This window comes from Zootoca vivipara, chromosome 6 (genome assembly GCF_963506605.1).
Source record: "Zootoca vivipara chromosome 6, rZooViv1.1, whole genome shotgun sequence".
NCBI lineage: Eukaryota > Metazoa > Chordata > Lepidosauria > Squamata > Lacertidae > Zootoca > Zootoca vivipara.
The window spans coordinates 37,163,847-37,186,197 of NC_083281.1; the positions used below are offsets into that span (position 1 = coordinate 37,163,847).

A 22,351-nucleotide genomic window follows, 5' to 3' on the forward strand; every position below is an offset into this window, starting at 1 on the left:
GTTCGAGAAGAACTCTGCCCACCGTATCTGCCGCTGGTTGAGCACCCTGGCAGTTCTCCAGAACTCCAGGTTCTTGTGGTCTGTGCACACCTGGATGGGGTGCTTCGCGCCCACCAGGAAGTGTCGCCAGTGCTGGAACGCAGCGTAGATCGCAAGAAGTTCCCTATCAAACACTGTGTAGTTGCGTTCAGGCTGTGTCAGCTTCCTGGAGAAGAAGGCACAGGGTCTCCACTCCCTGTTGGCGTCCAGTTGCAACAAAATTGCGCCCACAGCTTTTTCAGAAGCATCTGTCTCAATGCGTAGGGGCGCGTCCTGCACCACATGGAACAGGTTTTGGTCTGAGGCGAACACTCTCTTGAGGCTTTCGAACGCTGCTTGCGCCTCTGGTGTCCACTTGAACTTCTGCTTGCCTCTCAGGCAGTCCGTGATGGGAGCCGTAACGCGAGAGAAGTTCTTGATGAACTTCCTGTAGAAGTTAGCGAAGCCTAGTAGGCGTTGGGCATCTTTGCGCGTCCTGGGGCTGTGCCAGTCCAGGATGGCCTGCACCTTGTCCTTGTCCATCGCCAGCCCCTTGTCTGACAGCTTGTAGCCCAGGAAGTCCACCTCTTTGGTGTGAAACTTGCACTTCTCCAGCTTCACATACAGGTGGTTCTCCTTCAGGCGTTGCAACACCTCTCTGACATCTTTCACATGCTGCACTGGGTCATTCGAGTAGATAAGGATGTCATCTAGGAAGACCAAGCATTTCCTGAAGAGGAGGGACCCCAGGACGTGGTGCATGAAGGCCTGGAAGCATGCTGAGCCCCCTTGCAAACCGAAGGGCATCACCAGATATTCAAAAGAGCCCAGAGGCGTGAACATCGTGGTTTTCCATTCATCTCCTTCCCGGATCCTGATCAAGTTGTACGCCCCCCTTAGGTCCAGCTTGGTGAAAATCTTGCCCCTGCGTGCCGCTGTCAGGAGATCATCCACTCTGGGCATGGGGAAAGCCACGGGCTCTGTCACCGAATTCAGCCGTCTAAAGTCCACCACAAGACGGCGCTGTTGCGTGTCTTTCTTGTCCACCCAGAAGACCGGGCTGCCCCCTGCTGCCTTGCTTTCCCTTATGAACCCCCGCTTGAGGTTCTTGTCGATGAAAGCGCGCAGATCCTCGAGCTCCTGGTCTGACATGGCGTACAGCTTGGCTGGGGGTATCGTCGCCCCTGGCACCAGGTTGATCTGGCAGTCAAAAGGCCTGTGCGGGGGTAGGTGGTCGGACTCCGCTTCGCTGAAGACCTCCTGCAGGTCCCAGTACTGCTTGGGTATTGCCTCACCCCCTTTGATATGCATGGTGGCCACCGTGGCTATCGGAGGCCCCTCCCCTGGTTGGTGCTGCATGCAATGTTCCAGACAAAAGTCTGACCCAAACGTGATGCACCTCTGGTGCCAACTGATGGAGGGGTCGTGGCGCGCCAGCCAGCTCATGCCCAAGACGATGGGGGGGTCTGAGATGGTGGTGACGTTGAACGCCAGTGTCTCTGAGTGCCTTCCCACCGTCATTCTCATGGGGGGGGTTTGATGTGTGATGGCCCCGCCCAGCAGCTCCCTGCCGTCAATGGTTGCTACGTGCAGAGGAAAATCCAACTGCAAAAGCTGGATTTGGTGCTCTTCTGCAAAGCTTCTCGAGAAGAAGTTGGCGGACGCCCCACTGTCAATTAAGGCGAGGACCGTCAGGGGATAGCCATTTGGGAGCGTTAGCGTCACTTCTAGAACCACTCCTGCTCTGGGAGGGGTGGGCTGGCTCTGCACCTCTCTGTGCGGGTGGGCGGGCTGGGGCTGTTGTCTGCTGACTGTGCCTGGCTGCTGCCCCTTGTCTCCTGCAGCCAGGCTTTCCCGTTTCCCTTCTGTGGTGCTGCGTCAGTGGGGGAGGGCACCACCGTTCCCGCCTTTCCTTGCCACTCCCTGCGATGTGGGCAGTCTCTGACGAGATGCTGGGGTGAGTTGCAGAGAAAGCAATTCCCGCCCCTTCCCTCCTTGCGTCTTGGCGCCGCTGGGTTTTGAAAAGCCCGCGCGCGCGCGCTATCAATCTGCATGGGCTCCTGGTCCTGGCTGGCTCCAGGCGTGGCCTGAAAGGGTTGTTGAGGGAGTGGCTTCTCCTGCGACCGTGGGAACCAAGCCCGCTTTGCGCGCGTCGCTTGCTTGTCGTTCCACCGGGATTCCTGCCTCACCCCCACCGCCAGAGCTGCTTTGCTCAGCTGATCCATAGTACTGGGCTTTGGACCTCTCGAGAGTTCATCCTTCACCTCCTCGCTCAAACCCAAGTAAAACGCAGCTTGCATGGGAGGCGAATCCAAAACCCACCCCAGTCTGTGCACCAGCATGGTGAATTTCGCCCAATATGCGCGAACTGTCATATTTCCTTGGCGTAAATTATGCAGTTCCTCCTTAGTCTGGTCCAAATGACTATCGGACGAATACATCGTCCTCAAACCTTCTAGAAATTGTTGGACATTTTTCATGCAAGGATTCTTGGTTGCGATTAATGGTCTTAGCCACTCCCTGGCTGCTCCGGTGAGATGTTCCACAATAAACGCTACTCTGTGCTCATCATCGGGGAACTCATTCTGGTGCAGCTCAAGAGCATACACGATCTCAGTCTCAAAGCCCTGAAACTCCTTCGGGTCTCCATTGAACTTGCTTACAAGGGTCCCTGCTCTCCTTCCTGGCAGCACTTGGACTTGGGGAGCCCCTCCCGCCTTGTTTTTCTCTGCATCCAGCTTGTTTTGGAGGTCTACCGCCACCGCCCTTAAATGCTGCTCTTTTTCCTGGAGCTCTCTCACCTGTTCCGCAAGTTGTAGCCGGTCGTCCTGGACCTTCTTAGTCTCCTCTTTAGCTGCCTTCAATTCTCCCTGCGCCTGCAGCGACAGCTGTTGCAGTTCTAGCTGGGCTTGCTCAGCGATCTGCCGCCACTTCTCCGCCTCGGACACGCTCATCCCGGCAACTCCGAAGTAGCCCAAAAATGATTAGGAGGTTGCTGTCACAGTGGCCGGAGTGGACTACTTCAGAGTAACGACGCTACGCAGCTCTGCATTTTATTCTTTTATTGGTGCTGCGTATTTACAGTGCTCAAGTCATTGCTATTTACACGGAGCGATGTTGTCAGTCGGTTTCAGAACCTCCTAATGGCTTTTGGCGCGTCTTTCTCCAACACAAAAGCTTTGGCAGACCCATCCTCTTGCCCCTCCTCTTCCTGCGTAATTCTGGAGTTGGAGGGATGGGTCTTCCCCCCTTGCTTGCCCCTTCCTGTCCCACCTGGGACCCTGGCTCCTCTACCTTGCCTGAGCCTCGGACACGACTTCCTGCTTCCCCACTGGAATCGGAACTCTCCCTGCTTTCCCCTTTGCTCGGGGACGGGCTTGAACTCAGGAGGGGAGGGACTTCGCGATATCCCCTGTCCCTCACAGTAGGGAATAGTGCTTTGCAAAAAATCTGCATATTCAGAGAAATTTGCCAGTGAATTTTCATGAGGAGGCTTGAAAAAAATGATGTGGAAAGGTAGAGAACTGGAGTTAAGGTTAGAAAAATGAGAAGCTGAAAGAAACCCAAAACGACTCATTGACCAGCCCTTACTCTCTGCCCAAAAAACATCCCACAAGGTGGCTGAGTTTTGTTTTTTTTTTAAAAAAAAACAAACCAATGAGGTTGGAGGGGGGAGGGAATTCAAATGGAAAAGACAAAATCCCATCAATAGAAACAGACGAAAAACAAAGCCGAAACAAAGACCCAAAGTAGAAGTCTCAGGCTTCATGCAACACTAACACAATCTGATCAATCAGCACGCACACACACACTGAGCTTTCTGAAATAATTTTTTAAAAAAAGCCTTTGGGGCACTATTTAACTGAGATATGGCCTGGACACTTTCTGGAAAGCAAGTTTCTGTAATTTTCACGATCTAATTTTCAGACAAGAATGATTAGCTGTGTCTGAAGAACAAAAAAAAGAGTCCAGAATACAGCATAATAGTTTCTGTCTCACCTTATTATTAATAATAATAACCTCCAGAGCGCCTACAGTAATTAGGTGCCACACACAAATCAAAATGAAGACACCTGCCCTGCCTTCAAGCTTACAATCTTAGATACTAGACTTACAAGAGAAAGGGAGTGGAGGGGGAGAGTGGAAGCCAGAGGATAGGAATCAGCTTGACAGTGCCAAAATGAAGAGATATCTGAAAGAACCACCCCTTCCCGTATGAACCTGTCATTGAACTGAGATCTTCTTCTCATTGGCCCCCCCACTTTTGGAAGCTATCTTTGGCTTCATACACACCGCACATTTGAATAACATTCAAAATACACCCCCCAAAAAAAAATCATGGGAATTGTAGTTTGTGAAGGGTGCTAGAAGTGTAGCTCTGTGAGCAGTAAACTACAGCTCCCAAGATTCTCTGGAGGGGGAGCCAAGTACTTAAAATGCACATTAAATGTATGGATGCAGCCTCTGACTGTGTCAGACCAATGGCTCATCAGTACTGAAGTAGTTGAGCCAGTCCTAGGCTGCATACTATTGACACCTACTGCCAGTGGCTATCCAGGTTTCAAGGGAGGGGTCTTCCCCAAATCTACTTTGGGATGGCAGGGATCAAATCTGTGTCCTTTTACATGCAATGCAGATGCTCTCCGACTGAGCCACAGCTTCTCTCCAGTGGTGCCCAAATTGCAAAACTCTCAACTTGAGGCATGTTCAGCAGGCACGTTCGTTGCTAATTTTTAGGCGCCAGGCAAAGTCCGCCGGGAGCTTTGAGTAGTATTTTAAGGATCTCAATCACTGGTTTTAGCTGCTATTTTTATCTTGCCACACTCGTTTGCTCTTCTTCCACCTTTCTGTAGTTTTTATTGCTGTTTTTATTTGACATGCTGTTAATTCTGTTTTGAACGTGGAACTGTTTTGTAAGCTTCCCAGGGGGCAGGTGTCAGGGCATATAGATCCCATGAGTAAACAAATAAATAAAAACGAAAGAGGTGCGTTTGTAAAAACAACCCTTGAAATCCAGTTAGGGCCAGGCTGAGCTGACCCCACCAGCTCCTCTTTGCTGGGATGAAGACAGAGCAATTTCCCTGCAGCCCTTGATCCTTCTCTGATCAAGGACTAAGGCTAGATTGCCCTTGCCTTCTTCCTCTTTGCAACCCCCCAAGGCAAGGGACTGTTGCGGCAGAGGCCTCTCTGGCAAGCAGAGGGAAGCAGGTTATCTGCAGCTGAGGGTCCTTATCATCAGGCATCTCACTCCCCAGGCCAACCTGCGCATCATGCATTCGAAGCGCACTCTGCCGGCAGCACATGACCTCACACACCCTTCCCTGAAGGCAGCGTTTATATATACAGGGCCCACACCAGCTTCCTCACCCCCTTCCACTCACTGACCATTGTTATTGGCGTCCAGGCATTTTCCCTTCCTCCTGAACTGCTTGCGTTCATCGTCCCGCATTTTCCTTTCTGCTCCCTGCAAGGGAAGTTGAAAGAGATGAGAAGCCGAAAACTTACCAGTACAGGCAACTCCCAATTTACCGCGGGGCTTACGTTCCAAGGCGCCACACATTTAAGTGAAATCTATTTGAAACACCTCGAGAAAGTCTGCAAACTCCCCTTTGGGTGACACTTTTGTGATGTTTTCAGGTCACTTCTGGGTTTGGCGCAACACACACACACACACACACACACACGCATGGTTGCGCACGTATTGGATGTGTCTAAAACGATGGCTGCCTGTATGTTGCTACGAAGCACATGCCTCCTGAGCATTCACGGTATTATTAATAAACGGCCCACTGTCACTTGGGAGGAGATTATGCCATCTCAGGAGCAGGGCCATAGCGAGGGGGTGGTGAGGTGGGCCCCCGCCAGGGGCGCAGGCAAGGTGGGGGGGGGGCAAAACTGGCTGGAGGAGAGGCGGAAAAGAAGAGCTAATTTGTCTGTGGCTAGGGGGCACAATCTGGACGGTTCTGCCATGGGCGCAAGATCACCTAGCTATGGCTCTGCTCAGGAGCCTGTGCACCAGGTGAGATCCTTGTTTGCAAAGGCAACGCTGCCTAGTTTCAGGGGGAGAGGCAAGTGTTGCTTCCAGTGAAAATGGCAGCTGAGGCGGCTCCGTTAGGGGAACCAAAGCATTGCCCCACCAAATGCAGTCTGCCGGCACCTGCCCACCTTCTTGCAACTAATCTAAGTGGTAGTACTGCTTCTTCCTCCTTAGTCTCAGGAAAAGCACAGGGACAAAACCAGAACTAGCTGGCTCTGGCTCTACCTGCTCCCTATCTTCTGCCCTACTGTGGGTAAATAGGGACACTCATAAAGGAAGACCTTTGTCTCAGAGATTTACCCAGGATCAGGGTGGATAAAAATCAATGTGTTTTTTTTTAATAAAAAAAATTCCAGATTTTTAAAAATTTAAATCAGATCTTTTTTATTTAAATCAGATTTTTAAAATAAAATGCTTTTGGAGGAAAAATCTTTCTGAATAAAGTTTTCTATTTAAGTTACATTATAGTCCAAAGGCTATTCATCAGGAAAGAAGGATTTGTTTTAAGTTTTTCATGTGTGCTAAAACTCCGTCTAAAGTTGTTTTTTTTAATGGTTTAACCACACCAGTTAACAAACATGGAAACATATGCTATAATGTTATTGTTTTAGCTAAATAAATTGTTTAAATTGTTATTAAGGAAATTATTATTTTTCTCCTTCCATTAAAGTACGGCAGAAAAGTTGTCCAAATATAAACAATTAACTTATTAAACCTCACAATAAGTTCATAATTATCTTTCTATGCATTTCTAATCCAGGCATCCCCAAACTTCGGCCCTCCAGATGTTTTCGACTACAATTCCCATCTTCCCCGACCACTGGTCCTGTTAGCTAGGGAACATGGGAGTTGTAGGCCAAAACATCTGGAGGGCCGAAGTTTGGGGATGCCTGGTATAACCAAATCAGTGATTTTTGATATAACTGTAAAAACTACGCTGAAAATTTATTATTCCAAAAAATGAAACCTTCTTCTGGTTGTGAATATGAAGATTATACCAGCAAGAATGAGTCTTTCTATTAAAAATAGTGATTTAAATAGTGATTTAAATCAATTTGATTTAAATCAATTTGATTTAAATCAAATCCACCCTGCCTAGGATAGCCAGATGCAAAAAGAGGACAGCTTAAAGCAACTATTTAAAAATCCAGGTGATTTCAGCAGATGTAGGTATTAAAGGTGCAGGAGCCCTGCCCTCTTTTGTATCTGTCCTCCCTAGATTATACCTGCCTGCCCCTAGTGATTTATGGCTAGGGAGAGAAGCTGGGTTTCTCCACCTTCCCCACCCCTGCTCCAAACATTGTGTTCCAAATTGTAGCCCATTGACTGTGTGCCGCAGAACCCAACAGGATGCTTTCAGAGAACCAAAGAAGCCCCTTCTCTGGGCATCTCAGTTCTTGGTTCCATTTCTCAGTTACCCTGAGCTGTGAGGGGGGGGGGGAGCAATGCTGGAATATGTGCATGGCAGCCTGCATAAGCAAGAGCAGAGGCAGAGCACTCTTTCCATTTAAAATATAAGCTTGCCATTTAAATGCAAGCATTTATCTTAGGGGCAAACTAGATGCGGCGTTAATTTTGTGACGGCAATTAACAGGCATTTTGGAGTTTGGAGAGAGACACCACGAACCATCATCTCCAAAGATAAAGAAGATCGTAATCCATGAAGCCGTTTCAAACAGGGGAAGGTAAAATTATAGGAGATGCTGTAATTCCACAAGCAGATATGTGTGCCCAGGGAGTCTTCCGGGTCGCAGTTCTCAAGCAGCAGTCCCTTCATCCCACGTGGCAAGCCATTTTTTAAATGAAAGGACTTTTGGAAGAGGTCGGGGTTGTGTATGTCAAATTGCTGTTCAAAAAAATAAAAGTGGGTGGGTGGGGCAAAAAATCCTGTTGGGCAATGCCCAAGCCCATGAGAAACCCAAAGGAGTTGTTTGGGTCCCAGCCTATAGCTGGGGCCAAAAATGCAAAATGCACACCTGCACATATTTCTCACCTCAAATTCTGGAAAGTTTGACTAATGAGGAAACAATCTAGCTGAACTGGCCTGAGGGCCAGTCTAGATGTGATGTTAATGGTATGAACATGTGTGGCACATATGCGTGTGCATGCAATTAACATGCACATTTTTAAAAATGTTCGCAGAATGGAGGCTTCCCTTGTGATGTAGCAGCTTCAGAAGAGTTATTATTGGCAGAATCAGAGCAGCACGGTAAGTGTCGAGAGTCTCCCCACCTTCTGCAGTCCTGCTGCTTGGCCTCCCTGCAGGCGATATTAACTTCTTTTTTAAGCCTTTGTGCCAAGTGCAACCACACAAGTAACATCTCATCTAGTTTGGCCCTCAGTGAAAGGATCCAGAACGTGGAATGTCACCTCTGGGCTAATACTGAATCAGATTAAGCTCCTAGAACATTTTTATTATATGTTGCCTCCTAGCATTTAAAAACTGGAGGCTCACCAGTGAATTCCAGTCTTGACTGATTTACAGGTGAACTCTTGCACAGTTTAGGTTATTTGCGTTTAAAAGCTTTCATCAGAGCCAAGTTCTTCAGCTAGCAGTTCAGCTCTCGCAAAGCTGCTCTTAAAAGGTCATGTCTTTGTTTAAGAAGCTTATTTATTTCTTACATTCAGTGCTTTTTTTCAAAAAAAAAATGTTTAGGGGTATCTCATTTTCCTACTCGTATTGAAATACTGCCCCTAAATGAGGTCAAACTTAGATTCACAAAATGTTTAGGGTATATGTACCCCTGCGTACCCCCAGAAAAAAGCACTGCTTACATTTATATCCTGCCTTAACTACAGGGAGTTCAAGATGGCATACAAGGCTATCGCCTTCCTGTTTGAGCCTCACAAAAGCTCTGTGAGAGAAAGTGACTGGCCCAAGGCCATCCAGTGTGAGGGGATTTGAACCTGGGTCTCCCAAGCCCTAGTTCAGGCATCCCCAAACTCGGCCCTCCAGATGTTTTTGGGACTACAACTCCCATCATCCCTAGCTAACAGGACCAGTGGTCAGGGGTGATGGGAATTGTAGTCCCAAAACACCCTGAGGGCTGAGTTTGGGGATGCCTGCCCTAGTTTAATACTCTTACCACCACACCACATTGACTCTCTGGCCCCTTATTCTCATCCCTCAGACACATGTCTTCTGGAAGTCCTTCACATCAAAACTTCTTTCCCAAAGGCTTCACTCTACCTTATCACAGAATATTTTGATCTGGCAGACAGCTCGATGAATAAGCCGGTTCGTCCCAGTACTGTAGTCATAAGTGTCTATCTGGAGGTTCAAAGGGACTCCCTTCACACCTTTCTGGGAGGAGAAATCTGTGCTCAAGCAGTTCACGCCGATAAACACCTGCAAGAAGAATGGACAGAGTCAGGATGCAGTGGAAGTCAAAGCCCTGCTCTGAAAGATACAGCGAATTCCAAGAAGCTTGTAGCTCAGTGGTCGGACATCTGCTTTGCATGCAGAAGGCACCTGGTTCAACCTCTGCCCATCTCCAAGTAGGGGAGGGAGGCTGCAACCCTGGGGTGCTGCTGCTGACAACCTTCTGGTCCAAAGTTAAGCACAGCTAAACCTTGCAAATAGAAAATAATGAGCCTGGCTCCATTATTTAGAGGCTGGTAGATTCAGAGACAGGTGGAAGATGCAGGAAAAGGCCTTCGACAGCAACTCCCAGGTATTTTATGTCTCTGAAGCCTCAGCCTTCAACAGCCCCCTGGGCGGAAAGGGGAACAAGGTTTCTGGTAAGTTACATCTAACCTAAGTGCCCCAGAGGACTATCACATGCTTGGAATATTTCCATGGAGGGAGAGTGAAGAGAAAGAAGTTGCTCTGAAGATGGCTTATAACCTCTCAGTTTTTAGGTTTTTTTGTTTTGTTTTGTTTTGTTTTAAGACCATAGCTACCTTTAGGCTAAAAAGAAATGTGACCCAATGAAATTTCAGCGCAAAAAATCCTACCAACTGATCAGGTTTCAGAGTTACTAAACAGCAGGATTACTATGCATGTCTACTCAGAAGCCCTATTAAATTCAGGATATCCTGTGGCTGCAATTCTGTGCCCACTTACTTGGGAGTAAGCCACATTCAACTCAGTGGAACTTACTCTGGAGTAGAGTACACACTGCAAATTCATCTAGCGTTTTTTATTTACACCTCTTGCACAATCTGTCCTGTGCAACATAACTCTGTTGCAAGCCAGCACTACCTGTAACCTACCAAGCTAAACAGAGCCCACCTCCTGATTTTGCTGTTTTCCTGGGATTGCAAACCCAATATTGCTTTGCACCAACAGACCATGGTTCATGTCTGTTGGGGGTATGTTGAGGCCTTATTTCCTATTGCAACATAAAGCTACCTTGATTGTCTGGTCTGGGTGTATGGGAGAGTACAACTTGCAGAGCCTTATTAATCTGCAGGCTAATAAATGGCAGTTGATTGTCTTAGGGTTGTGGCAGGAAACTTTCCCCCTATAGCCCAGCTAACAGTTTGGAGTCAGCTGCTGGTGTAGTGCTTAAAAGAGCTACGAACACAGCAGGACATGTGACTAATTTAACTCTCAGTTCAGGCAGGAACTCTTATGAAAGCTTTAGACAAGCCAAACCCCCTCCAGACATCCTTTTTATTGTGGCTTCATAATGGTTTGTGCTCATGTTGATATTGCGGTGGTTATACCCAATCCGGCTTTCAATATTATTTGCACGTGCCAAAGATTTGGGGCGGACATACTGCTTTGTTTCTGATCAGTGCACGTCCTGTAGCTTCTCGCTGAAATCCTGCAACTTTTCATACCCACGAACGTTCTGGTTCATTTTTGTCCCACTTTTGTAGTGTTACAGCCTCTTGGGGAAGCAACACATAACAAATTGAAGCAGGATAAATCCACTACTGATGCAATATTGTTGTGTCAAGGCAGAACACGCTGCAGAAGATACCAGCAATAAAACACTAGTCTGGAGGGGCCCCCAGTTTCACCTTTCAAGACAAATAGGGTGTCATCGTCCCCCCGCAAAAGAGAGCTGAAGGTAGCACAACAGAGGCACCCCTGCTTATTGTGTGCAGACCTGTCTCAACGCAGTGTCTGTTCACAGGTTTCCGCAACACTTCAAACCCTGCAATGCCTGTTTGACTGGAGTTGATAGCAGAACAAACCATAAAACACACAAGGGTGCACACTGAAATCTCCATGTGTGCAGAGGAGTTAGCAAACGTAGCTGAAAGGGTGCTGATGAAAAGTGACCGTGAGTTCGAAGCACGGTTTAATGTTGGAATGCCAAAGCAGGAATGGGGAACATGTGGCCCTCCAGATGTGGCTGAACTACAGGTATAAAATGGAGGTAGGTTTGCGGTACAGGGGGGAACCACATGTTTTGCATGGGCCTGATCATACCTTTGCTTCTTCAGCAATGTTCCAGACGAAGGACAAGGCGTTGTAAGCCACCTCCTCAATATGCTGCACAGTATTGAAATTCTCTTTACAGTCAGCTGGAAGGCATGAAACATGCAGTTACTCTTCAATTGCCCAATTATAACTTTTGAATTAAGTAACAAGCATACTCTTAAAGAGGTGCGATATGCCCCACCCTTCAAGGCTCCCGGAAACCACTCCTAAACTCCTTCTGGGTTCTAAGGTGAAGATCCAGATCTATAGGCGAGGGCCGGGGCCAGGAAGATAATTGCTGGTTTTTCCTTCTGGTGGCAGACCCCTGCATCTCATGCAACATTCCAGAGCTTTCAAGGGATGCAGAAGTCTGCTATGAAAACTGGGTAGCTGAAAGCTATTCTTCATGATTTTCTATGCACGCACACAAGGCCATCTCTCTATCCTAGGAATCTTTATGATGAAAACCCTGTAAACACTGGGTGGGGTATAAATAAATTATTATTATTATTATTATTATTATTATTATTATTAATCATAGCAGTGACCAGTTCAATTTAATACCCTAAGTGCTAATAATGGAAATAAGGGGGGGGGGTTCCACTGTATCTGTTTCCTTTCCCTCCTAGACAAGAAGTCCGAAAGCATCTCTATTCCATACCGACATCGATGACTCTCTGTTTAGCTGTAGGTTGACGTGAATGCCAGTGCTTCCAGAACTTGAGCTGCTCCATTGGAATTTTTTCATTGTCAAAAACCACCATCACGACACTCTGGGAGAAAGGGGGGAAGCCAATTGGATCACAGTTCAATATATAATATTATATCTATTATTAACTTATGTATACATTTGCAAAATCAAATCCAGCTTGGGGAAACACTTTAGTACAGGAGTTCCAGCCCATGGGCGGGTATGCATCCCCTTCCACCCAGTGGGGAGCAGCTGAAAGGGGAAAGGGCTTTGCTGTTGCGTAACGTGTGCAACTGCCACTCCTTTCCTTTTCAGGACCTACAGCAGGAAAACCAAAGAAAAATGTCCAAGCAAAGAGAAAGCTCAGTGTTCCCTGAAAATATGGGAAAGGCACCCATGCATTTTGCAACTGCATGACTGCAATTTTCAGGATGCAACTGCGTTTTGATGTTTGAGGTTTTGAATAACTGTCAAGAAAGGCTTGCAATTTGTCTACGCATCGATATTATTCACATTCTTGTGTTGGGTTTAGTGAGTTCCACTTGGGTAATGCAGCCCCCTGCACTTCCCTGACCCCTGCTTTAAAGCATATTTCTGAAACCTCCATAGCAATTGGCTGTAATATCTCTCGCTTCAGAAAATTGTTTCAGCTGTTCAACATAATATATTGCTGGGAACTTTCCTTGGCACAACACTTACCTTCACTTTATTAGAGGACAGGTGTAAACATTTTGCTTCTGCAGCTGTCCGCAGCGTGACTGGGTAGAACTGTCCTTTGTTGAGGTAGGCCATGGGTGAGTCACCCGATTTGATGTGAATAGCTTTAGGGGATCCCAACATATATTCAAAGTCACTTAAAAAAGAGGGGGGAGGAAGAAGGCAGAGATTAAATAAACCACTTATACTATTTTACTCTGCAAGACACACCAAAACACAGACAAAGAAGCCAAGAGGCAGCTGGGGACTATTGGAACTGGTAAGGGCAAAAGGCAGAGAGGCCAACAGGAAGTGGAGCCAGAGCCAATGGAAGGGTGAGCCAACTCACTGCAAGGGCAACAGTGAGAATGAGGAGGAGGAAGACACAGGGGGTGGACTAGATAACCCTCAGGAGTCCCTTCCAACTCTACAACTCTATGATTCTATGACTCCCTGGAATGGGTGTAAGTAAAAAGGTAGGCAGGTGGGAGAGTGCCTTATTCACCTGAATGGTGAATTGACAGAAGTATCTGAAGGCCAAACTAGGTGTCTGGCAGGATAGTCATTTGTATTTATTCATGTGTTTGTCCTGTTATATATAAAGCAGATGACTGGAGGGAGTCCGTTTTTAAAATAAAATAAAATAAAAATGGAACTGTCACAGTGGCCGGAGTGGACTACTTCAGAGTAACGACGCTACGCAGCTCTGCATTTTATTCTTTTATTGGTGCTGCGTATTTACAGTGCTCAAGTCATTGCTATTTACACGGAGCGATGTTGTCAGTCGGTTTCAGAACCTCCTAATGGCTTTTGGCGCGTCTTTCTCCAACACAAAAGCTTTGGCAGACCCATCCTCTTGCCCCTCCTCTTCCTGCGTAATTCTGGAGTTGGAGGGATGGGTCTTCCCCCCTTGCTTGCCCCTTCCTGTCCCACCTGGGACCCTGTCTCCTCTACCTTGCCTGAGCCTCGGACACGACTTCCTGCTTCCCCACTGGAATCGGAACTCTCCCTGCTTTCCCCTTTGCTCGGGGACGGGCTTGAACTCAGGAGGGGAGGGACTTCGCGATATCCCCTGTCCCTCACATCCACCCCCCTCCCAAGCTCTCCTTCACCCCTCCCCAGGCCCCCCCCATGTGTCGGTGACGACTGGAAGCCTAAGAACTCAGTGCTCTCCGAGCCCGTTGGTGTGAATACCTCCCCCCAGTCCTGCGAGCCCCCCCCTTCCGACTGGGCGGACGGGAATCCCAAAAAGTCCGTGGCGTCAGAGCTGGTGGGGGTAAAAACGTTCTGCCAATCTGCTCCTTCCTCTGACTGGGTGGATCTCGGTGACACCCATACCTCATCCTCTGGTTCCTCAAACTCCGCTTCCCAGCGCCATGGTGAGCTGCTCTCCCGTGCCTCCTCCTCCTCCCCCTCCCTTTCCATGTGCCAGGGCTTGGGTCTGTGGGGAAAGAGGGCGTGAAATTCTTCCACCAAGAATTCCTCCTGTATCTGAGTGGCTGGGACCCATTCATTCTGGGACGGTGGAGCGTCCTCCCATGCCATGAGGTACTCCAGTCCCCCCACCCCCCACCTTGAATCCAGGATGGCCGTGGCCTCATTGAGTTGCTCCCTGCCTTCCCTCTCCCCCCCTCCCTCGGGGGTTTGTTCGCTGTCTCGGAGCCTGCTGCTTTCCCTGTACGGCGACAGCAGCGATCTATGAAACACTGGATGCACCCTCATGTCCTCTGGCAGTGCCAGCCTGTATGCCACCGGGTTTACCTGTTGCGTGACCGTGAAGGGGCCCAGCCTTTTGGGTGCCAGCTTTTTGCACCTCCCTCTGGTGGGAAGGCCCTCCGAGGACAACCACACCTTGTCCCCCACCCTGATGACCTCCCCTTGTCGCCTGTGGCGATCTGCCCCCTTTTTGTACGCTTCCTTGGCCCTCTCCAAGTGTTCTCTGAGCTGCTGGTGCACCGTCTCCAGTTCCTCTGCCCAATCCTCAGCCTGTGGGCCCTCCTCCTCCTCCTCCTCCCTCTCCCTCTCTGGGAAAGATCTGAGGTCGCGCCCGTAATTGGCCTTAAAGGGCGACACCCCTGTGGAGACGTGCACTGCATTGTTGTAGGCAAATTCTGCTAGTGGCAAGCGATCCACCCAGTCCGTTTGCCGCTGGCTGACGTAGCATCTCAGGTACTGCTGCAGAATGGCGTTGACCCTCTCCGCTTGTCCGTTGGTCTGCGGGTGTCTAGCCGTCGACAAGCTGACCTCCACCTGCAGGAGGTTCATGAGCCGCCGCCAGAACCTGGAAACAAATTGGCGGCCACGATCCGAAATAACCCTTAAAGGTAATCCATGCAGTCTGAAAATGTGATCAACAAACAGTTTGGCTGTCTCTTCTGCCGAGACTGCCCTGGCACACGGTATAAAGTGACACATTTTGGACATAAGGTCCACCACCACCAACACTGCAGTCTTACCCCTGGACGAAGGCAGATCTGTGATGAAGTCCATGGACACCACTTCCCACGGCCTGTGTGGTGTGGCTAAGGGCTCCAGCAACCCTGGTGGCGCTGCTCTGACCACCTTCGCCCGCTGGCAGGTGGTACAGCCCCTTACATAGTCTCGAACATCTTCCCGCACCCCTGGCCACCAGAAGTGTCTCAAGACTAGGTGAGCGGTTTTGTCCCTTCCAAAATGCCCCGCTGTAGGGTTGTCGTGCATCTGCTTGAGGACCGTACGTCGAAGCTGGGTGGTGGGCAGGTACAGCGCACCCTTGTAGAAAAGCAGCCCTCTGCGTTCTGCAAAGTCTTTTGCCTGCTCCCTCCCCCCTCTCAGTTCTCTGAAGATGCGGTTGGCAAATTCATCCGCTGCCGTCAGTGCTGTGAGTTCTGCCTCGCTCACCACAGCTGCTCCGCAGGACCATGCCGACGGGGGGAAAATGTGCCTTGGGGCTGGTGGCGCCTCCTCCTCCATGTACTCTGGCTTGCGGGAGAGGGCATCCGCCCTGACATTCTGCTCCCCCGGGATGTAGTGGATGGAGAAGTTGAAGTTCGAGAAGAACTCTGCCCACCGTATCTGCCGCTGGTTGAGCACCCTGGCAGTTCTCCAGAACTCCAGGTTCTTGTGGTCTGTGCACACCTGGATGGGGTGCTTTGCGCCCACCAGGAAGTGTCGCCAGTGCTGGAACGCAGCGTAGATCGCAAGAAGTTCCCTATCAAACACTGTGTAGTTGCGTTCAGGCTGTGTCAGCTTCCTGGAGAAGAAGGCACAGGGTCTCCACTCCCTGTTGGCGTCCAGTTGCAACAAAATTGCGCCCACAGCTTTTTCAGAAGCATCTGTCTCAATGCGTAGGGGCGCGTCCTGCACCACATGGAACAGGTTTTGGTCTGAGGCGAACACTCTCTTGAGGCTTTCGAACGCTGCTTGCGCCTCTGGTGTCCACTTGAACTTCTGCTTGCCTCTCAGGCAGTCCGTGATGGGAGCCGTAACGCGAGAGAAGTTCTTGATGAACTTCCTGTAGAAGTTAGCGAAGCCTAGTAGGCGTTGGGCATCTTTGCGCGTCCTGGGGCTGTGCCAGTCCAGGATGGCCTGCACCTTGTCCTTGTCCATCGCCAGCCCCTTGTCTGACAGCTTGTAGCCCAGGAAGTCCACCTCTTTGGTGTGAAACTTGCACTTCTCCAGCTTCACATACAGGTGGTTCTCCTTCAGGCGTTGTAACACCTCTCTGACATCTTTCACATGCTGCACCGGGTCATTCGAGTAGATAAGGATGTCATCTAGGAAGACCAAGCATTTCCTGAAGAGGAGGGACCCCAGGACGTGGTGCATGAAGGCCTGGAAGCATGCTGAGCCCCCTTGCAAACCGAAGGGCATTACCAGATATTCAAAAGAGCCCAGAGGCGTGAACATCGTGGTTTTCCATTCATCTCCCTCCCGGATCCTGATCAAGTTGTACGCCCCCCTTAGGTCCAGCTTGGTGAAAATCTTGCCCCTGCGTGCCGCTGTCAGGAGATCATCCACTCTGGGCATGGGGAAAGCCACTGGCTCTGTCACCGAATTCAGCCGTCTAAAGTCCACCACAAGACGGCGCTGTTGCGTGTCTTTCTTGTCCACCCAGAAGACCGGGCTGCCCCCTGCTGCCTTGCTTTCCCTTATGAACCCCCGCTTGAGGTTCTTGTCGATGAAAGCGCGCAGATCCTCCAGCTCCTGGTCTGACATGGCGTACAGCTTGGCTGGGGGTATCGTCGCCCCTGGCACCAGGTTGATCTGGCAGTCAAAAGGCCTGTGCGGGGGTAGGTGGTCGGACTCCGCTTCGCTGAAGACCTCCTGCAGGTCCCAGTACTGCTTGGGTATTGCCTCACCCCCTTTGATATGCATGGTGGCCACCGTGGCTATCGGAGGCCCCTCCCCTGGTTGGTGCTGCATGCAATGTTCCAGACAAAAGTCCGACCCAAACGTGATGCACCTCTGGTGCCAACTGATGGAGGGGTCGTGGCGCGCCAGCCAGCTCATGCCCAAGACGATGGGGGGGTCTGAGATGGTGGTGACGTTGAACGCCAGTGTCTCTGAGTGCCTTCCCACCGTCATTCTCATGGGGGGGGTTTGATGTGTGATGGCCCCTCCCAGCAGCTCCCTGCCGTCAATGGTTGCTACGTGCAGAGGAAAATCCAACTGCAAAAGCTGGATTTGGTGCTCTTCTGCAAAGCTTCTCGAGAAGAAGTTGGCGGACGCCCCACTGTCAATTAAGGCGAGGACCGTCAGGGGATAGCCATTTGGGAGCGTTAGCGTCACTTCTAGAACCACTCCTGCTCTGGGAGGGGTGGGCTGGCTCTGCACCTCTCTGTGCGGGTGGGCGGGCTGGGGCTGTTGTCTGCTGACTGTGCCTGGCTGCTGCCCCTTGTCTCCTGCAGCCAGGCTTTCCCGTTTCCCTGCTGTGGTGCTGCGTCAGTGGGGGAGGGCACCACCGTTCCCGCCTTTCCTTGCCACTCCCTGCGATGTGGGCAGTCTCTGACGAGATGCTGGGGTGAGTTGCAGAGAAAGCAATTCCCGCCCCTTCCCTCCTTGCGTCTTGGCGCCGCTGGGGTTTGAAAAGCCCGCGCGCGCGCGCTATCAATCTGCATGGGCTCCTGGTCCTGGCTGGCTCCAGGCGTGGCCTGAAAGGGTTGTTGAGGGAGTGGCTTCTCCTGCGACCGTGGGAACCAAGCCCGCTTTGCGCGCGTCGCTTGCTTGTCGTTCCACCGGGATTCCTGCCTCACCCCCACCGCCAGAGCTGCTTTGCTCAGCTGATCCATAGTACTGGGCTTTGGACCTCTCGAGAGTTCATCCTTCACCTCCTCGCTCAAACCCAAGTAAAACGCAGCTTGCATGGGAGGCGAATCCAAAACCCACCCCAGTCTGTGCACCAGCATGGTGAATTTCGCCCAATATGCGCGAACTGTCATATTTCCTTGGCGTAAATTATGCAGTTCCTCCTTAGTCTGGTCCAAATGACTATCGGACGAATACATCGTCCTCAAACCTTCTAGAAATTGTTGGACATTTTTCATGCAAGGATTCTTGGTTGCGATTAATGGTCTTAGCCACTCCCTGGCTGCTCCGGTGAGATGTTCCACAATAAACGCTACTCTGTGCTCATCATCGGGGAACTCATTCTGGTGCAGCTCAAGAGCATACACGATCTCAGTCTCAAAGCCCTGAAACTCCTTCGGGTCTCCATTGAACTTGCTTACAAGGGTCCCTGCTCTCCTTCCTGGCAGCACTTGGACTTGGGGAGCCCCTCCCGCCTTGTTTTTCTCTGCATCCAGCTTGTTTTGGAGGTCTACCGCCACCGCCCTTAAATGCTGCTCTTTTTCCTGGAGCTCTCTCACCTGTTCCGCAAGTTGTAGCCGGTCGTCCTGGACCTTCTTAGTCTCCTCTTTAGCTGCCTTCAATTCTCCCTGCGCCTGCAGCGACAGCTGTTGCAGTTCTAGCTGGGCTTGCTCAGCGATCTGCCGCCACTTCTCCGCCTCGGACACGCTCATCCCGGCAACTCCGAAGTAGCCCAAAAATGATTAGGAGGTTGCTGTCACAGTGGCCGGAGTGGACTACTTCAGAGTAACGACGCTACGCAGCTCTGCATTTTATTCTTTTATTGGTGCTGCGTATTTACAGTGCTCAAGTCATTGCTATTTACACGGAGCGATGTTGTCAGTCGGTTTCAGAACCTCCTAATGGCTTTTGGCGCGTCTTTCTCCAACACAAAAGCTTTGGCAGACCCATCCTCTTGCCCCTCCTCTTCCTGCGTAATTCTGGAGTTGGAGGGATGGGTCTTCCCCCCTTGCTTGCCCCTTCCTGTCCCACCTGGGACCCTGTCTCCTCTACCTTGCCTGAGCCTCGGACACGACTTCCTGCTTCCCCACTGGAATCGGAACTCTCCCTGCTTTCCCCTTTGCTCGGGGACGGGCTTGAACTCAGGAGGGGAGGGACTTCGCGATATCCCCTGTCCCTCACAGGAACACACGGATTAAGCAAGCAAAGTCATTCTCCCTTCTCACCAACGACAGTGCCCAACAGGTGTGTGTATGAGACAGAACAACCCTCTCATTAAACTTCCACCTTGATTTACTAGGAACATTTCTTCAGCGAAACACATTTCGATCATATTATTTGAGAAAGCCTTTGCTGTTACCTCTTGGCATCATTGGCAGAATAACTCTCTGAGCACGGTGCATCTGTCTGGGACTTCAGGATATCATTGAAGATCAACGACTGCAAGGAGAGACAGAATCAGGACAGCTGTATATGAATTCTTTTGTATTCCAGTTCACCCAAGGAAATAAAAACACCCCCAAAGCCCATCCATTTGGAACCAAGGCAAAACATTCGTTCTGAATTTTTTGAAAATTGGCGTATGCCTCGCCAACATTTTAAGAATCCAGCTCTTCAGTGGTATTTTTTTCAACTAGCCTTGCAAGGAAATTCTAGGGGTTTGATGGAAGTGGAGAAGGATCATTATATAAAGCAGAGCCTTCCCCAGCCTGGTGCCTTCCAGGTATTTTGGACTACAGCTCCCATCAGTCCCAGCCAGCAGAGCCAATAGTCAGGGGTTAGAGGTACTGTACCTACAATGACCCATGGCCTTCTCGGATCCCTCATTTCCCACCTCGGGGAAGGCTGATGCTTTGCCAAATGAACGCATTATGAACCACATCCCAAACACTTCCTGATCAGGAAAGGCATTAACAGGAAGCTACAATGCACTTCCTCTTCCTACTTTCGATGTGAAGCAAAACATAGCCATAGGAGCTGACATGTGTGAAAGGGAGCATAGCAAGTGGCTTCACACACACACACACACACACACACACACACACACACACACACACACCTCCCCAGAAGCCCAGCACCCTTGAAAGATACTCTGTCTACTCTACAACTTTGAATGGCAGACCCCTTTTCACCCACCCTTAGCCAACTTTTCAACAATTTTGTCAATATATTTGCGGTACATATAAAGCACTCTTTTACCACTTTAGGAATTATGGCTTCCATGAAGAATCTGGAAACTGAAGCTTAGGGATGCTGGGAATTATAGTTATGCAAGGAGTCTCCTCACAACTCTCAGCACCCTTTGACAAACTATAGCTCCCAGGATTCTTTGAGGCGGGGAGCCATGACTATTGAAGTCGTAAAATATTGCATTAAATGTATGGTGTAGTTGTGACTGTAGTGTTCATTAGTGGCAGCTGGAGACAATGGGAGAGACAGTGCTTGTTGGAGATGGACATGGCTTAAGACAGTCTTCCTCTTCTCCTTTCATCCACCATTTGCTTTGCATATGTCCAGTGAATTGGCCAGCCCTGGTGTAGCAGCAGGGAGGGAGGTGGAAATTTGGCAATAAGCTACAGAAGACTGACAACATGGCTAGCCTGTGTACAGGCAGAGAAGATTGTTTCAGGTCCAGGAAGCAGAAGGGCTGATGGAGGGAATGTTAAGAAGCCCTTCCAACAAAACAAGCCACTTCATCCTGTTGAATCTCAATGACGGCTAACTTGGCACATAAGGGACACTCCCTCTGCTCGCTTAATTAGTGCAATTTGTGCTGCTCCCATTTATACCATACATGTCACATCCTGCCCAGAGATGGGCAGAACCACAGAGTTTTGTTCTAGAAACGTTTAGGCAGGCCCAGACGTCTGGGCACAGTGCTGACCTCCTGAGGGTCTTCTTTGAATGTGCTGTCCGGTTGCCACCTCTGCTGCGGCGGAGCCACGTGGATCGCGTCAAAGAGGGAACTGAGTGAGCTGTTGTCATACACATCCCCCGAGGTTAGCATATAGTTCTCGGGACTAGCTTCCAGCTTGCTGGGGCCTGGGGGCAGGGCAGGGGGCTTGTGAGGAGAGGGCATGCCCTCCATCCCTAAGCCATTCTTCTTGGGCACGTCGAGATACTCTTGGTTCATGGAAACATTTTCGGCCAGGAGCTTCATGATGTGAGTGGAGTTTTCAAAGGAGGAAATCTCGGGTTCGTACTCCATCCCGTGGCAGTGCCTAGAGGCAAAGGAGGAGACAGACAAAAGAATACTTAGCAATGCAAGACCATTTGGTCACACATCTGCACCTGAGGCACAAGCAACTATTTGGGGAAGGGAATTTCATCATTCCCAAGCAAGGAAAAGAGTTAAATCTAACCGCTCCCCACCCAGCCCTTGTGGGACTGGGCAGAGCCCACGCTTCACGATGACCCCGCTGCAACGGTTCAGAAATAGGCATGTAAAAACACATAGCTAAGGGGTACACAGAGTCCAGGAATTGAGGGACTAAACTGAAAGATGCCAACCAACTGTTAACTTATTTCGGCGAGGGTTATCTGAAAAGCACGGAAGCCAAGGAGGATGAAAGGAAGTACATTGCTCGATTTGGAAGCAGTTGAAACAAAAGCAGGCTTATCACCTTCACGTTCAGTGCAGAAAAAGGCCACAGCGAGCCTCTCTCTCCTAGTTCTCGCTGTCCTTTGCTACCTCTGCCATGGCGGACATGGGTGAAGTTCAATCCCCCCTCAGGCTAGAATAAAGGGGATTTGAGTAGAGGGAGGGGGTCCTACTGAACCATATTCTGGAGCCCCACGCTTCTTGAAACAGTGCTCCAGGGTCTGCTGCGCCAGCTCTGTTTAAAGGTGCTGCTGGCCACCTAGGTCCAGAATACCCACGGCCACCTTCAACGCTGACCTGTAAGATCAACCTGGAACAGTCTCTTGAATCACAACATCTATGCACCAAGATCAGATCTTTGAAGGCTGTCCAGAGAGGCATTCTTAGTTCCTGTCCCCCAGCTATGGAATTCACTCCCCCCTTAAGACATGCCAAAGTCAAGGCCTTGATGTCTTCCAGAAGCAGTATACCATTTCAAAAACATTCAGAGTGACTTTGGGTGGGTAGCAGAGGAATGCAGAGGCTGAGTCTTTGGTCTCGTGCATGCAACCATACATTTTAAAGCACCCCAAAGAATTCTGGGAAATATATATATGTTAAGATTGCTGGGAATTATAGCTCAGTGAGTGCAAACTACAGTTCCCA

At 49.9% G+C, this 22,351-nt stretch overlaps 1 protein-coding gene across 1 annotated transcript in view; it reads right to left on the reverse strand.

Annotated features, from left to right (window-relative positions):
- The window catches only part of GRHL3 (grainyhead like transcription factor 3), a 61,665-nt gene that overhangs the window by 19,292 nt on the left and 20,022 nt on the right, over positions 1-22,351 (reverse strand). Inside the window, exons 4-10 of the mRNA XM_035120306.2 lie at positions 20,990-21,326; positions 19,466-19,545; positions 12,823-12,976; positions 12,094-12,205; positions 11,442-11,536; positions 9,246-9,404; positions 5,404-5,482 (exon numbers count right to left, since the gene is read on the reverse strand). Of these exons, the coding sequence (XP_034976197.2) occupies positions 5,404-5,482; positions 9,246-9,404; positions 11,442-11,536; positions 12,094-12,205; positions 12,823-12,976; positions 19,466-19,545; positions 20,990-21,326 (1,016 nt within the window). The remainder of the gene's footprint in view (positions 1-5,403; positions 5,483-9,245; positions 9,405-11,441; positions 11,537-12,093; positions 12,206-12,822; positions 12,977-19,465; positions 19,546-20,989; positions 21,327-22,351) is intronic.